The sequence below is a fragment of the Oncorhynchus nerka genome, linkage group LG9b (assembly GCF_034236695.1).
Source record: "Oncorhynchus nerka isolate Pitt River linkage group LG9b, Oner_Uvic_2.0, whole genome shotgun sequence".
Taxonomy (NCBI): domain Eukaryota; kingdom Metazoa; phylum Chordata; class Actinopteri; order Salmoniformes; family Salmonidae; genus Oncorhynchus; species Oncorhynchus nerka.
Window position 1 is genome coordinate 12696009 of NC_088424.1, and position 17831 is coordinate 12713839.

At 40.5% G+C, this 17831-nt stretch overlaps 1 protein-coding gene across 1 annotated transcript in view; it reads right to left on the reverse strand.

Moving 5' to 3' along the window:
- Nucleotides 1–17423, reverse strand: part of rxrga (retinoid x receptor, gamma a) — a 31576-nt gene extending 14153 nt beyond the window's left edge. Inside the window, 6 exon segments of the mRNA XM_029642383.2 lie at nt 454–614; nt 743–922; nt 1829–1976; nt 4445–4657; nt 4660–4739; nt 17276–17423. Coding sequence (XP_029498243.2) covers nt 454–614; nt 743–922; nt 1829–1976; nt 4445–4657; nt 4660–4739; nt 17276–17402 — 909 coding nt within the window. The 5' untranslated portion in view covers nt 17403–17423.
- Between the last annotated feature and the right edge of the window lie 408 nt (nt 17424–17831).

Consider the following 17831-nt stretch of genomic DNA (forward strand, 5'->3'; position numbering starts at 1 on the left):
CTGATCAAAACCTGAGAAAAACCTTGACAAAGTGCAGGCTCAGTGAGCACAGCCTTGCCATTGAGAAGGGTAGACACAGGAAAACCTGGCTCCCTGTAGAGGAAAGGCTGTGCAACCACTGCACCACAGCAGAACCTGAGATGTAGCTGCATTTCCTGATAAACTGTCAAAAATATAACATGTACATTTAGCCAATAAAGCAAAATGAATTGAATTGACAGAGAGAGAGAGAGAGAGAGAGAGAGAGAGAGAGAGAGAGAGAGAGAGAGAGAGAGAGAGAGAGAGAGAAAGAAAAAGCGAAAGACAGAGGCAGAAAGAGAGAGAGGGAGACAGAGAGAGAGAGAGGGAGGCAGATAGAGAGAGAGGGAGGCAGATAGAGAGAGAGGGAGACAGAGAGAGAGAGAGACAGACAGAAAAAGAGAGAGAGAGAGAGAGAGACAGAGCTTTGCTTACAGAGTTGCCTGTGCTGGCCTCCATGTAAGCTTCAGTCTTGGGTTCGATGGCCAACTCCGCGTCCAATATCTTCTCGACCGGCATGTCCCCGTTGAAACTACTGGTTGACTCCACCTCGTTATCACTCTTGTCCCGGCCCCGCTGACGCTCCTCCTGCACAGCTGCACAGAGAAACACGAACACACACAGGGGGGGTCACACACTTACATACACTAACACAGTACACACACACCTGCCTGCATAGAGAAACAAACACACACATACGCACAGGGGAGACAAACACACGCACCTTCTCTCTTCATGCCCATGGCCAGACACTTCTGGTAGCGACAGTATTGGCAGCGGTTGCGTTGGCGCTTATCGATCAGGCACTCCTTGCTGTCTCGACACGTGTAAGTGAGGTCCTTCCTGATGGTTCTTTTGAAGAAGCCTTTACAGCCTTCACAGCTGTACACGGCATAGTGTTTCCCTGGAAGAACGGAACAGGAAATAAAATGATTATCTTGATCAGATCAGTTCCTACTGTACATGAGCTGCTGTTGTTGGGTGATTCAGTGTTGGTGTGGCTGGTATGCTTAGTTGAGGAGCTTTATAAACTGCCTGAATGCTGAATGGCTAAAAGCTGTGGAATATCAGACCGTGTATGACAAAACATTTATTTTTACTGCTCTACTAACGTTGGTAACCAGTTTATAAGAGCAGTAAGGCACCTCTGGGGTTTTGTGGTATATTGCCAATATACCACGGCTAAAGGCGTTGCGTCGTGCTTAAGAACAGCCCTTAGCCGTGGTATATTGGCCAAATACCACACCCCCTTGTGTCTTATTGCTTAAATATACTATCTGGCGTTAGTGTGTGGAAATAATCTATTGTAGCATTTCTCGTGGAAATGTTCATTTGGATTAGTTATCCTGTAGATACAGTATGCTGATGAAGGGGGTATGGTATACTAGTAGTAGGGACAGAGTTTTTTTCCTTACCATCCAACCTGTCAAGGGAAAAACTCTGGTACCCAGCTCGAGAGCTTGGGACTATAAGGCTCTATCTGCATTTCTGTCAAAATGAAATTATTAACACAGCCTTGTTCTGTTCAATGTTCTCTACCAATATAGTACTCTAAATATCCCAATTTATCTTAGTAATTTCAAAAGAATAAAATATAAAATCGCTGACATTCAAACCAATGAGGGGTTTGCAACTTTAAACCCAATTATCTTCAAATTCTCTTTTACAGATGGAACCTTCTAGTCCCAAGCTCTCGTGGTATTGTCTAGTATTGGGCCTTATTCTTGGGCCTTAGTCTTGGGCCTAATTCTTGGGCCTTAGTCTTGGGCCTTAGTCTTGGGCCTAGCTATAATATAGTCTGCTGTTTTACCTGAGGATCGGTCCCCACAGATGGCACAGATGTGCTTGGACATGGACCCTGGGCTCATGCAGCCGTAGCTGTTCATGTGACCCAGTCCAGCCAGGCCTGGAGGAGGCTTGATGTCCTCACTGCTGCTCACACTGTTCAGAGAGTTTACCTACAGAGAGCAGGGGACAGAGAGGGGGTTAATGGTGTGTATGTGTGTGTGTGTGTATGGGGGGGGGTGTACATCTCACATACACACAGACGCACACACACACTGGCTCACTTTAGCCAACTGCCCACGGTGTCACAAAGGTCAAAAGTCACCGACTTCCATTTTAGTTGAAGACAGAACCAAGCACCTCGAGTGGTCTTTTGTATACTGCATGCTATACAGTATACAGTCAGCGCCTTCCTCAGTGTGTGTGTGTGTGTGTGTGTGTGTGTGCTTGTGTTCATTTCTCTGTCTATGTGCATACCTCCCTATCTGAACGGTTCCTACCTCCCTAACAACCTTATCTGAAGTGTTTTCGTTTGTCATGTCAAGTGACCTGTTTTTTTATCCAGGTATGGAAGTAGCTGTTAATTTGGATGATTTACTCTCTCTACACAGTCCTTAATATAATATCGTGCCAATAGCAAACATTTACAGAAGGCCCTCAAGGAAGGGCACAAAATGGTAACTGTAAGGCTGATATAATTCATACCAGATATAATTCTAACAAAGCTGAATACACACTCAATTGAACTATGGTACATGCAGTTCCACAGGAGAGCAGTAGAGGGAGGTAGTTGGTCATTAAGAAAACCGTATAAGCTATTCCGGGCCAAAGGAAAGCATCATTACCAGACCTGGGTTCATAAACTATTGTGTTTGATTGAGCCTGTCAAGAGTGCCAGAGGGGTGGGTTTTACACTAAGGACTATTGCATTGGTTCCATTGTGCCAGGTAAGCTCAATCAAGCACATCTAAAGTATAATAAATGGAACAAATACTATTTGAACCTAGGTCTGATCATTATTATTATTATTATTTATTTTTTTCACCTTTATTTAACCAGGTAGGCAAGTTGAGAACAAGTTCTCATTTACAATTGCGACCTGGCCAAGATAAAGCAAAGCAGTTCAACACATACAACAACACAGAGTTACACATGGAGTAAAACAAACATACAGTCAATAATACAGTAGAAAAATAAGTCTATATACGATGTGAGCAAATGAGGTGAGATAAGGGAGGTAAAGGCAAAAAAAGGCCATGGTGGCGAAGTAAATACAATATAGCAAGTAAAACACTGGAATGGTAGATTTGCAGTGGAAGAATGTGCAAAGTAGAAATAAATATAATGGGGTGCAAAGGAGCAAAATAAATAAATACAGTAGGGGAAGAGGTATTTGTTTGGGCTAAATTATAGATGGGCTATGTACAGGTGCAGTAATCTGTGAGCTGCTCTGAAAGCTGGTGCTTAAAGCTAGTGAGGGAGATAAGTGTATCCAGTTTCAGAGATTTTTGTAAAATGAACCACAGCGGATTAAAAAGATACGAGGACATCCTCCTAATAATGCATTGTCCTGCTAGTGAGGGTAAGTCATGTATATAGTAAGTATGTGCTGTAATATATAGGCATCTTGTGTACACAAACAGGTTGAGGGACTATTGCCCTTGGAGTGAGACCAGCCTGGATAGCGATGCGGGCTCCCTACCACTGAGTACTGTACTGTAGACTAGAAAGGACTGGGCCGGGTCAACACACACACACACACACGCACATTCACACACACACACACGCACATTCACACACACACACACACACACACACACACACACACACACACACACACACACACACACACACACACACACACACACACACACACACACACACACACACACACACACACACACACAGATGACCTACATTGTTAGTCTACACCCCACGTCCCATGCCTCTCAGCCCACACATACCAGCCATGCATTACGCATATGAGGCCCTTGCTGAATACTTCATATAGCCTATACATTATTCATTCACTGTGCCCAAATGAAGACATTTGGATAGCTTATTCAAAAGTGAAAAATATACTTGGTAAAACTTGAAAAATGGGTTGTATATACACTGAGTGTACAAAATATTAGTCACACCGTCCAAATATTGAGTTGCACCCCCTTTTGCCGTCGGAACAGCCTCAATTTGTCGGAGCATGGACTACAAGCATAGCCGCGGGAAGATATTTGGCTGTGGGGGTTTATGAATTTAGTGAGAAGAAGAAGAAAAAAAATATATACATATTTTTTTAAGAGACAAATTTCAGCAGGGATGGTTTTCCTTACTGGAAGAATATAGGGACCAATTTGAAAGCACATGAGCATTGTACTGAGCATGTAGAAAACATAGAGATTTGGCGCCACATTGCGGAAAGATTGAAAACAATCACAACCATTGATGCAATCAACCAGACTGACGGCAAGGTGGATCACATCCTGACAAAGCCCCTGGGAAGAAGTGCATATCATATTTTTCATATATTATCTTTTGGAACATATTTGTCAAATGATGCTACACTATGACTTTGATATTTAATATTTTATGCATCTCCTTATGTAACACATTAATTAGTGTGTGTGAATACATTCACTCTTACCTGTGGGCTGGAGAGCGTGCTGAAGCCTATGGTGGGCGTGTGGGGCATGGAGACACCTGGCGAGCCCAGAGAGGACGACGTGATGACGGAGTACGGCGAGCCGCCCAGCCCATTGAATGGCGAGCCCAGGGTGCTTATGGGGGATGGGTGGGGCCGCCCGGGGTTGATGGTGGTGCTGATGACGGAGGGGTGGTGATGGTGATGGGGGTGGTGGTGGTGAGGGTGAGGGGGCCCACCATGATGCTAAGGGGCTGTGAGGGGGTGGAGCTCAGGTGGGAGACCTGAACAGAAGAATCTATAATCAGAGCAGAAAACAGTCGATCAGAGAGGAGAAGGGAGTTAGGGGACACGCCAACCAATAAGGATAGGATACTTGTTTTCAGCCCACTTGACATTCTACTGTACATAGGTGTAGAATCAATAGGGTTTAGGATTTTGCAGCTAGAAATGTACATTGTAGAATAGACACTACAATCATTTCCACATGACAAGAAATTGTTCATGACTGTTCTATAAATCATACTTCTATAAGCTCCTGGTTCAGAGACAGTGGAATGGGCAATCAGACCAGAACACTATGAATTAGGACACATGCATAACAACTAACTAGACCCACATCATCAACCGAGGTTCCTGAGTGGTTGAGTGACAGCCAGGGGTCCAACATGTGAATCTCTCCATTTAACCTTATCACTAATTCAGCTGTTAATGCACTGTGATGTAACCTGATGTAACCTGAAGTAGCTGGGTGCCTGGGGGTCAGTGCACGGTGAAAGCCTGCGTAAGGGACTTCCATACAGCCCCAGAACAGCCTTAAGAAGGTCAGTGCAGAGACAGGCTACACTGATCTGATCATTCAAAAATAATTTCTAAGGTCATAAGAGCCCTGCATGTTCCCATTATGCATCAACATGAGAAAATGTTAGGGGGCTGTTACAGGGACCCTAGAGGGAAGTTAGTGCAACATAGGGCTGTGGCGGTCATGAAACTTTGTCAGCCGGTGATTGTCAAGCAAATAACTGCCGGTCTCATGGTAATTGACCGCTAACTTCTTGGGGGCAGGATTTTCATTTTTGGCTAAAAAAACGTACCCATTTGAAACTGCCTATTTCTCAGGCCCAGAAACTAGAATATGCAAGAAAGTCAGATTAGGATAGAAAACACTCTAAAGTTTCCAAAACTGTCAAAATATTGTCTGTGAGTATAACAGAACTGATATTGCAAGCGAAAACCTGAGGAAAATCAAACCAGGATGTGCTGTTTTTCCTGAAAGCTCTCTGTTCCATTGGATATCTTGCCTCCATTTAAAGGGATATCAACCAGATTCCTTTTCCTATAGCTTCCTCAAGGTGTCAACAGTCTTTAGACATAGTTTCAGGCTTTTATTTTGAAAAATGAGAGAGAAAGATAACATCGTGTCAGTGGATAGCTGGGTGTTCGCAGAGATTTGCTTGCGCAACAGAGTGGGGCAGCCATTGTCTCTCCCTCTCCTATTGAAAAAGCGACAGTCCCGGTTGATATATTATCGATTATAAAAAAGGTTTGACATGTTTCTGTGGACATTACGGATACTATTTGGAATTTTCGTCTGCGATGTCGTGACCGCTCGAGCCTGTGGATTTCTGAACATAACGCGCCAAACAAATGGAGGTATTTTGGATATAAAAATAATCTTTATGGAACAAAAGGAACATTTAGTGTGTAACTGGGAGTCTCGTGAGTGCAAACATCCGAAGAATATCAAAGGTAGGCGATTTAATCTATTGCTTTTCTGACTTTCGTGACCAATCTACTTGGCTGCTAGTGTTTGTAATATTTTGTCTACTGAGAGAGATGTTCTTACATAAACGCTTCTTATGCTTTCGCCGAAAAGCTGAATTGAAATCTGACATGCCAGGTGGATTAAAAACAAGCTAAGCTGTGTTTTGCTATATTGCACTTGTGATTTCATGAAAATTCAATATTTTTAGTAATTTAATTTGAATTTGGCGCGCTACAATTCAGCGGGTGTTGATGAAAATGATCCCGCTAAAGGGATGGGTGCGTCAAGAAGTTAAAGAACATGAACACATTTAGCATCACTCGTCTTCCACGCAAAGCCTACAAGCCACTGATGCAGACATTGAGAATATATACATTTTTTCAAAGTCTACACCATCACAATAAATCCATTATTTATTTTAGACAGTTCTAAAGCAACATGATATGAAGAAAATGTAGTCTATTTCAGAAGAACAGAAGAACATACTCTGCATTGTCCTTATGTTAGGCATTGATCTGGCTATACAGTACCATATGGCTGTGGGCTACACTAGTTCATTAAGCGGACAAGATTTGCTTAGAATTCCGTAGCACTATTTTAGATTATTTTATAGTATGAGGAATGCAATTGAACAAAGCTGAATAAAATAGAAAGGATATTTTCTCCCAAAAATTTGAAGGAGTGAGCTATTCTGTGCTGAGCGGTTAACAAAGAAACAGGTACTCATATATGCTTAATTTAGAGTTATTTAAGTAACTTTAGTTGTGATACAAATGTTGGGCTATATGTTTAGATGTTTTATACATTCTAAGGCTGCATGATGAGACTTGAAAAAAGACGCATGAAAGGCATGAGCTCTGCTTTGTTTTTTGTGCAGGCTGTACACACTTCATCAGTCTCTCATTCACAATTTGAAAAGCACTTGATAATGCCTCAAATTTCCCGGCTGCATCCCCTTTGTGTGACCGTAACGCCCCCTAAAAACATCCATGCCTTTTGCAGCCGGTGGCCATTGTACCCTTGAGCTGAATATAATAATTATAATTCCCTTCTCCCAGCTGTGTGCCGAAGCACCTCTCACTCACATGGCTCTTCGTCACGTGATCAGGTCTTTCTCACAGGCTACAAGTGAAGACACACACATCGAGGATGCAACTGAGCGCCTCCTTATCCAATTTCGAGGTGCATATTGAAGATATTGGAAGAACTGTCCACATTCACTTTTCGTCAGCCAACAAGATGAGTAGGCCTAACGAACAGCAAAATCACTAGCCTATGTCAATCTACTATCCCCCATGGTACAAAAGTTGACCTGTTCTATTCTGTGAGAGAAATAAATATTCCAAACATAGTCCGGGACAGTTGTGGGATGAGATAGATCCCAAATTAATACATCCACTAGCATCAAAAAAACTGTTTTAAGCAATGAGCCTGGCGCAACAGATGAGAACGTTTAGCTTAAAATGTTGATAAACTATTAGGCTATTTCTTCACATTAGAAGCGCAGCAATGCGCACATGGCAGTAGGCTATAAGCGCGACTGTTCCATTGGCAGGAATTGACCATTCTCAAATGTGTCCACAAATGCAATTATGCATGTAATGCTTTTATTATAAAGGTGCATTTTTATGGTGAAAATGATCTTCCCCAGACTTGAAACTCACGTGCTACGTATGTATGCCAGGCTCTACACCCACTGTATCAACAACACCAAGCCAACAGCAACATGATCCAAGAGAGAGGGCTCTATCAACTATCAAATCTATGTACATATGATATACCAACAAGAATCTATCAAATCTATGTACATATGTTATAGCAACAAGAATCTATCAAATCTATGTACATGTTATAATAACAAAAATCGATCAAATCTATTTGCATATGGTATAGCAACAAGAATCTATCAAATCTATTTGCATATGGTATAGCAACAAGAATCTATCAAATTTTTGCATGCGTGTACGTTTTAGTGCAGCCATGGTCTTCTTTCTGTCTCTCCTCGTCTGGGAATATAGAATGACAGGTTGACATTTCAGGCCCCAACACGTCAAGGTTGGGCTGTTGGGCAGAACTTTACGTCACAGGGCTAACAGGAGGTGGCATTTGCATGGGGCATGGTTGCAGGGTAACTGTAGTCAGTCCTGGGTAGAGCGACCTCTCTCGTGTTACACAGGACAGAGTCGGATAGGTCAGCTGGACCAGCAGGGCTAGTGGAAGCGCACGGACGCCAGCCTACAGTGGGGACTGATACTAGCATGTATTAGTGGGGATTGGACATTTTGTGTGGATTTTTTTATGCGGACAAATACTCTCTCTCTCCCTCTCACATACATACATATACAGTGGGGTCTGAAATGATTGGCACCCTTGGTAAAGACGAGCAATAATGACTACAAAATAAATCATTCAAATACTGAATTATATTGCATGCTCAAAAAATTGGGAATAATATTCTTTATACTCATACAATTGCTCATAGAAAGATATTTTATTTAACAAGTAATACTTTTTTTCTCAAAAAGGTAGGGGTCAAAATTATTCACACCCCTAAAGATTCTTAGAAATAAAGTCACCAAAAGTTTAGTATTTGGTCCCATATTCCTAGAACACAATCACTACATCAAGTTTGTGACTCTACAAAGTTGTTGGATGCATTTGTAGTTCGTTTTGGTTGTGTTTTCAGATGATTTTGTGCCCAATATAAATGAATAGTAAATAATGTATTGTGTCGTTTTGAAGTCACTTGTAATTGTCAATAAGAATATAATATGTTTCTAAATGCTTCTACATTAATGTGTGGATGCTACCATAATTATGGATAGTCCTGAATGAGTTGTTAATAATGATGAGTGAGAAAGTTATAGAGGGTCAAAGATCATACCCCCAAGACATGCTAACCTCTCCTGTTATTGGTAATGGAGCGAGGTTAGCATATTTTGGGGGTATGATCTTTGACAAGATAAAGGAGGAAAAAGGCACTTCCTCATATTGTGTAGAAACATTTTTAGGTACAGCAGTTTCTCTGCCAAAGCAGATGTAGGAAACCACAATGTATATTTAGACAGAACCAAGAAAATAACTGTGTGACTATGTGTATTTATGCATGTATGTACTTCTGGTCTCTTTCTCTCTCGTAAACAAACACAAACACACGCACATGCACACACACAGTCTCACTTTCACCAACTGCCTACTGTGTCACAAAGGTCAAAAGTCACTAACTCACAGCTTTCCATTTTGTTGAAGACAGAACCCAGCACCTCAGGTTCAGCAAATATCACAGTGTGATCTTGTCAGGCAGCCTTTCTACAGTGCGCCAACAAACACATGCCCACATACTTACAGTGCCTAGATAAAGTCTACACACCTCTTGCACAGTCTTCATATTTTGATGCCTTTAAAATAAATACAAAAATCTATAAAGTAATGGAAAAATAACCAATTTATGCCCCTTTTAAGATTATGAAGACTGTGCAAGGTGGGTGTAGACGTTCACCAGTGACTGTACATTTGTCCATGCATTAGCTACTATCAGTGCTAAGTCAAAGTACACGATCCTGTACTACATTGAGCGTACAAAACATTAGAAACACCTGCTCTTTCCATGACATAGACTGACCAGGTGTATCCAGGTGAAAGCTATGGTCCCTTATTAATGTCACTTGTTAAATCCACTTCAAATCAGTGTAGATGAAGGGGAGGAGACAGGTTAAAGAAGGATTTTGAAGCCTTGAGACAATTGAGACACGGATTGTGTACGTGTGCCATTCAGAGAATGAATGGGCAAGACAAAAGATTGAAGTGCCTTTGAACAGGGCATGGTAGTAGGTGCCAGTCGCACCGGTTTGAGTGTGTCAAAAACTGCAACGCTGCTGGGTTTTTCACACTCAATTGTTTTCCGTGTGTATCAAGACTGGTCCACCACCCAAAGGACATCAAGGTGTAGGGATGCATGATATATCGGTGAACATATCAGAATCTGTAAAAAAAGTAGAAATGCCAACATCGGTATCGGCCCGATGTCTAGTTTAACACCAATGTTAAAAACCGATGTCAAAGTTGATGTGTATACCTATATAACGTAGGTACATGACGTAATGACGCCACGTAAAATGTTGCGTTACATGTGCAACACAGCGTTCCTAACCTAGCCCACAATGTCTGCTGTGTGGATCGAGCAGTCAACAAGTCGAGCAGTCATTTGAAAGAGTAAGAACATTTAAGCGACACAACTCAAAGGCGAAATCCATTAAAGCCAAAATAATGGAATTCATTGCCCTTGACAATCAACCGTTCTGTCGTGGGTGATGTTGGCTTTCGCCGACTGGTCGAGCACCGGTACACACTTCCAACTGGGCAATTTTTCAGATGTTGCCCTACCAGAGTTACACAGTAATAGGGTGATTCTGCAACAACGGACACTTCTATGTCCTCGGATCAATTTTGGGGATTTTATCAAAAATAAATAAATATTTGTATGTTAAGTTCACACTGGAATCACCCCAGACTTTTTTAAACACCTCTCTATTAAGTATTTTAGTTACTTTTCAGATGCATTTTATACCTCAATTTCACTATTTTGCCCTTGTCCCTGACCCAGACTTTTAAGCTTCTATGTTTTTCGATGAGAAAACATGAATAATTACACATTAAATTATGTTATCTACTACAGAAAGGGTCAATTAAATCAAATCTATATCAATATTTATTGGGAGTATGTCCTTTATATTGTTTTTTAAACAAAATATACCTGTAATTTGGTTGTTGTGTAATTTCTACCACTGAGGACAAATTCCTCATTAATAAAGTTTTTTCAAGAGAATGTTAATTTAGTTACCATGGAAACATATTGTGACACAGAAGCACATGACTGCAGTGGACGGTTGTTCCAGATGTGATGGCCAGAAGTTGAAGAAAAATGAAAGGTAAATATTGCTTGTGTAGAGAATATTTGAATTGTCAGTCATTTCCAAACAGGCTATAATTTCTTCAATTTGTGGTAGAAATGTGATATTTTATGTATTTAGTGTAAACTATATGCTAGCTGTAATACTAACCAAAGCATGCTGAGCAGGCTGTACATTTTCTCCAGAAACTGTAGAAGTGTAATTTCCATCAAAATCATTTCCATCACAAACTTAAGTGTGGTGGAAATGACAGAAAGAGGTGGAAATGACAACAATCCATTATATTACATTTTTTAAAACTTTAGGCTTATCTTTAAAATTCATTTAATCTAGAAAATGTTCCAAGGTGTGCACACGTTGAAAACTAAGTAGTAGATGCCGCATAAAACAGCACAGAGGTCACAGACATATAGAAACAAAAACAAAAAAGTATCCTATACGATACCAGGAACATCTGCAAAAAGACAGGGAGCGATACTGGAAGAAATAAGAGAAGGGAGAAGTGAAATCTATCTCTGAGCTTACAAAGCGAGAACAAAGATGCCAGAGAAGGCGATGGAAATGTAACCAACGGAATAGAAGACAGACTTGAAAGAGAACAGTTGCAATGAGACCTACCTATTAGGCAACACACCACCTCAGTCACCAGATGACTTGCAGCCAGAACATTAGGTCAACATACCTGCCCCTGATGCACGCCCTGATACCCCTTCCTCATCGCCTGCAACAGGAATGAGAAGTCGAATACTTGCTGGAAGGAAAAAGGTTGAAAGAGGTCGCTCAAAAGCATACCGAGATCTAGGTATGACAAATGTTAAACTTGATATTGCTTTAAGTAAAGCTGAGAAATACAAAAAAAAGGTATGATCGACTGATGGACAAAATGGAGAGACAAGATTCCCCAAAGACAAAACAGCAAATGAAGGGAACTCTGAAGAATAATGAGAAGGATTTTATTGTTTCAAAATGCCATCATTGCAGAGTTAAAACAAAAGTATAAAAAGTGGCTTAAAAAATGCTCAGAGGCAACATCCTGAGAAAGTATGGCCTGGTCAAAGCCGCAAACTTTGAAAATCACTAGATTCTATGAAAGTGATGACGACAGTAGAGCAACAGGGGAAAAGGACACACTAACGAGGAACAAGAGGAAAAAGCAGAAGCTCTTCTTGAATGGCACAATTCAGAACCTTTATCAGAAGTTTAAGAGGGAATATTCAGAGATTCAAATTTCCTACTGTGAATCCTGTAAAATAAGTCCTTTTTGGGTTGTCAAGCCAGCAGTCCAAGATAGGGACACATGCCTCTGCAAAACCCATGCCAACCTCCAGTTCATGGTGGACAAACTACAGTATCACAAAGTGATCAGCTGCAGCAACATTGGGAAACGTATTGAGGTTTTGTGCTGTGGGAACCTGAAGACAGAGTGGAGGTATATAGAGTGCTCTCTTTGCCAAGCCAAAGAGCTTAAAACATCTGACTTTGATGCTGGTGAGCAGACATGGTGGTTTGAGTGGAAAAACAAAGGCTGAAGAGAGAGAGAGAAAAAAAAACAAAGAAGGAAACATGGAGAAGTTCACTGACCATTTAACAATAAAAGAAAATGTATGTGGAACACTGCAGATTCTACTGGAGGACTTCTCCAAAGGATTGAAAGAGAAGTTGGGGAAACACGTGTACAATATTCGACACCAATACTCCAAACTGAGAGAATTAAAAGACACTCTGGGGGAAGAGGGGGTCATTGTTCACATTGCCTTTGCAGAGAACTCCTTGTGTAAATACACCAGTGAAATCCAGGCAGTTCACTTTGGTGATTCTCACAAGCAGGTGACCCTCCACACCTGTGTTGGATATATCACAAATGATACAGTTTCACTTTGCTCACTGAGCTCTTTTTATGTGGCATGACCCCTCTGTTATCTGGGCCCATCTCTCAAAAACACTGGCCTACTTCCTTGAGCTCTGCCCATCAGCTACTGCTGTACACTTTGTGAGTGATGGGCCTACAACCCAGTATAGGTCCAAAAAAAAGTTATACTCTCCACCCTTCTCTTTGAAATGGGCTTCCAGAGAGTTACATGGAATTTCCTAGAAGCCGGACATGGAAAATGCCCAGCTGATGGGGTAGGAGCAGCTGTGAAACAAAGAGCAGATGGAATTGTGGCAAGGACCTCCCAAATGGAAAAACTATATTTGAGGAACTGTCAAAAGATCAGTCAGCTATCAAGCTCTTATATATCTTAGAGGATATAGAGATCATGGAGGCCCTCCTACCAAGACAATGGAGACAATCTGTGGGACAATGAAGATACAACAGGTAATAGTTGTGGGTTATTTTATGTCGAATCTCACATTTGTTATACAAACATAGTATCACTACACTCTGTATCACTAGACTATGCTATTATTACATATTCCGAATGTGCATAACTTTTAGAATTTCCTGTGTTTCCAGATCGTCACCGACAGTCCAGGAGAGATAACTTGGCGGCTACACAGTTGCTTCTGTTCCTTTCCACATCACTGCAGCTGTTTCAGCTGTGATTGGACTTGTCCCTGAGCCCCAGCCAGTGACCAAAAGGCACATGGAGCTGGATGCCTTGGTCTGGGAGGAACATTGCTCTCTTTCTAAGCCTTAGATACACTTGGAAACTCACTATACAGTACATACAAAGCAGGACATAAAATCATACATTAAATAAAATATGTGTAGCTCTCAACTAACTCTTCCCTCTATATATAGGTGCTAGAATTGTAGCATCGAAGTGTAGTCAAGGACAAAACATTGCTCTCATGTTGAAAAGGTGCTAGTTACAGTATTTTGTAATCTTACTGTGTCTTATATTAATTAAATGTTCAACAATGGTTGTTGTTCAAAATGTTTGCAATAAAATATTGTTTTCATACATTTTTTATTTTATTTTTTACATAGATGTCATTTCCACCACACCATGTCATTTGTCATTTCCATTACAACCCATATTTTTGAGGTACATTAGTATATTATGTATAATTTACATACATTTATTTGTTTTAGATATGGAAATCATATGGTAGTTTTCATAATCTCACAAACAGGTTGGTTGGAAATATCTTATTTTTCATGATAAATAAATGTTTTCAGCTGTCACCAAGGCAAGTTTATACATTCCGACATCGTGTTGAATTAATAATATTAGAAAAACCTTAAAAATCCCTTAAAATAATATTCAATACAAGTTAATGTACAAATGTATAAGAAATGCGTTATAAATCAATTGTATATTTCATTTTTCATCTATAATGGATGTTTAATGACGTGATGGAAATTACATTTGTCTATGGCTGTAAGTTCCCGAATAGTACATCGCAGCCATTATCATATATTGTTTCTAGACAAATCAAAGATAAGTACAATACTGGTAAAATGGTGTTTGAATAAGTTTTAATTTCTGAAAGCTTGCACGGCCAAAGTGCCCGAACTTACAGAATCACCCAATAGATACAGTAGCACTGTCAAAGCTGTACAAAAAAAGTCTGCAAACGAGCAAATACCGGCAATGAACGATGTGTTTACAATACCTCGTTGGTAATAAAGCAACATTTTTTTTGACCGCAACTTCTGGGGTAGCTAGCTTTAGCTTGGTACCTAGCTAGCACCAATACAACCAGCCTGAAAACCATGACCAGTAGAAACTGCAGTCATTTTCACTATTCTTAGCAATGATTTAGGAATCCTTGAGTAAGTATTTGCTAGGTTGCCACTTGATGTTTGCCTATTGAAATGAAAATAAATAGCTAGCCAGCTACTTAACCCTGTTGCCCAAAGCTAACGTTATAAGCAGCCAGCTAGCTTCATCTGGCTAGTGAGGCTTGACCGGGGAACCGGGTTGTGTGTCGTGAAGGGTTATGTGTAACTATATAACTAGGTGTCATCATCTAAAATAGCCCTAATTTACAAGACAGTTCTTATTTGATTAATGGTGGTCGGACCCATCTATGTGAAGCTAGCCACAATAAGGATTAGCCACAATAGTGGACTTTGCGCTTAGCCTTCAAAATAAGAAATGGCATAATTCTACTATTTGTATTCTGTTGCATCACTGTCAATGACATACTTTTATTTGGATGGCAAACCGCAAATCCCACTATTGTGCCCGTGCCTAATCCTTATTGTGGCTAGCTTCACATAGATGGGTCCAAACACCATTAATCAAATAAGAATTGTCTTGTAAATTAGGGTTATTTTAGATGATGACACCTAGTTATATAGTTAGCTAGCAAACTATAGCTCCTGAAACAGATGTCGTTTTGCTATCTTTTTGGGGAAGAACATTGTTTGCATCCATGAGCTTTTATGACCAGAAATGTAGGTGTGCGAGACAACTTTACAAGCATCATAGCATACGTATCGATGAATCGTGACATATGAAATACGAGTGATAGTGTAATAAATGTGTAATAACTACTTAAAACGCGTTAAATTAGTATGTTACGTGCAGTCATATTCAGGTCCTGATTGGTCAACAAGCTTATGACGTGTATCTTTTTTGACACACAAAGACCCAAACGGCGTTCCAAAGAAATCCTGGTTGAGAATGAAACGACTGAACAAATTAACAACCAAGCAGCACAGCAAGTAATTGAAAGAAAAAGGTTTTGATTATGTTTTACTGGTAATGAGGACATACGTAAATGCCAACAAAATAAACTTTTTGGTCAGTGTGGTGTGTGTGTGTAACCGTTATTTAACTATGTAAGTCAAACTGACGGCATACCCCGACCAAACCCAGACGGCTCTGGGCCAATTGTGCGCCGCCCTATGGGACTCCAAATCACTGCCGGATTTGATACAGCTTGGATTCGAACCAGGGACTGTAGTGACTCTTGTACAGATGCAGTGCCTTAGACGTCCATGTGTGTGTGTGTTAACTATTTAACTGTACTAGAATGCTTAGAAGGCCGCTAAATGTTTCATATCGGTAGCGTTTTCTGGGGCAAGAAAAACATCTGATATCGGTATCGGTATATAAATGTGCTTAAAAGGTCACATAATAAGTTGCATGAACTCACTCTGTGCAATAATAGTGTTTATCATTATTTTTGAATGACTACCTCATCTCTGTACCCCAGAAATATAATTATCTGTAACATCCCTCAGTCAAGCAGTGAATGTCAAACACAGACTCAACCACAAAGAACAGGCAGATTTTCCAATGCCTCGCAAAGAAATGCACCTATTGGTAGATAGGTAAATATTTAAAAAAGCAGACACTGAATATCCCTTTGAGCATGGTGAAGTTATTAATTACACTTTGGATGGTGTATCAATACACCCAGTCACTACAAATATACATGCGTCCTTCCTAACGCAGTTGCCGGAGAGGAAGGAAACCGCTCAGGGATTTCACCATGAGGTCAAAGGTAACTTTAAAACAGTTACAGCGTTGAATGGCTGTGATAAAAGAAAACTGAGGATGGATCAACAACATTGTAATTACTTCAAAATACTAACCTGAATGACATGGTGAAAGGAAGGAAAACTGTACATAATAAAAATATTCCAAAACATGCATCCTGTTTGCAATAAGGTACTGAAGTAAAATATAGCAAAAAATGTCCTGAATACAAAGCGCTATGTTTGGGGCAAATCCAGCACAACACATCACTGAGTCCTACTCTTCCAATTTTGAAGCACGGTGGTGGCTGCATCATGTTATGGGTATGCTTTTCATTGGAAAAAACTATGGATTATTTTGAGTTAAAAAGAAACTGAATAGAGCTAAGCACAGGCAAAATCATAGAGGAAAACATAATTCAGTCTGCTTTCCAACAGACACTGGGAGACAAATTCACTTTTCAGCAGGAAAACCATAAATGCAAGGCCAAATATACACTGGAGTTGCTTACCAAGGCGACATTGAATGTTCCTGAGTAGACTGAGTGCCCAGAAACACAGCTGTAATCGCTGCCAAAGGTGATTCTAACATGTATTGACTCAGGGGTGTGAACACTTTGATAACATTTCTAAAAAATGTTTTCACTTTGTCATTATGGAGTATTGTGTGTAGATGGGTGAGAGAAAAAAATATATTCAGGCTGTAATACAACAAAATGTGGAATAAGTCAATGGGTATGAATGAGTATGAATACTTTCTGAATGCACTGTATTTTACTCACTGTCAAAGCCAGTAATGAGCATCAGGGACTGGTAGTTTCCATACATTTCCAACTCTGATTGGCTAACGTCTATTAAGTCGCTTTCCGTTTTTCCTCTGGAATCTTCAACACCTGTTATGATTCTCATATCTGCAGCCGATCACCTCTGAGTTCTGCAGGGGGGTTTGACCCTTCCAATGCAGACAACGGGCTGGCAGCACATGATCATGTGTGTGTTACAAGCAGCTGTAGTGGTACACACACAAATACACACTCACGCTCTCTCTTTACACATCCCCCCCCCTGTGATATTAATGCTTGCTCAATGTCACATTCCAACAGGAAAGAGGACCCTCACACATAAGTACACACACATTTGTTTTACTATCTTTGTTGGGACCGAACAGTTGATCCCCATTCAAAATCCTATTTTCCCTAACCTTGAATCTAAACCTTAACCCCTAACCCGATGTTATGTTCGTCGTTGGAAGGAGTAGACCAAGGTGCAGCGTGGTAGGCGTACATCTTTCTTTTATTGATGACACCGAGAAAAACAAAGAAGAAAAAAAACAAAACG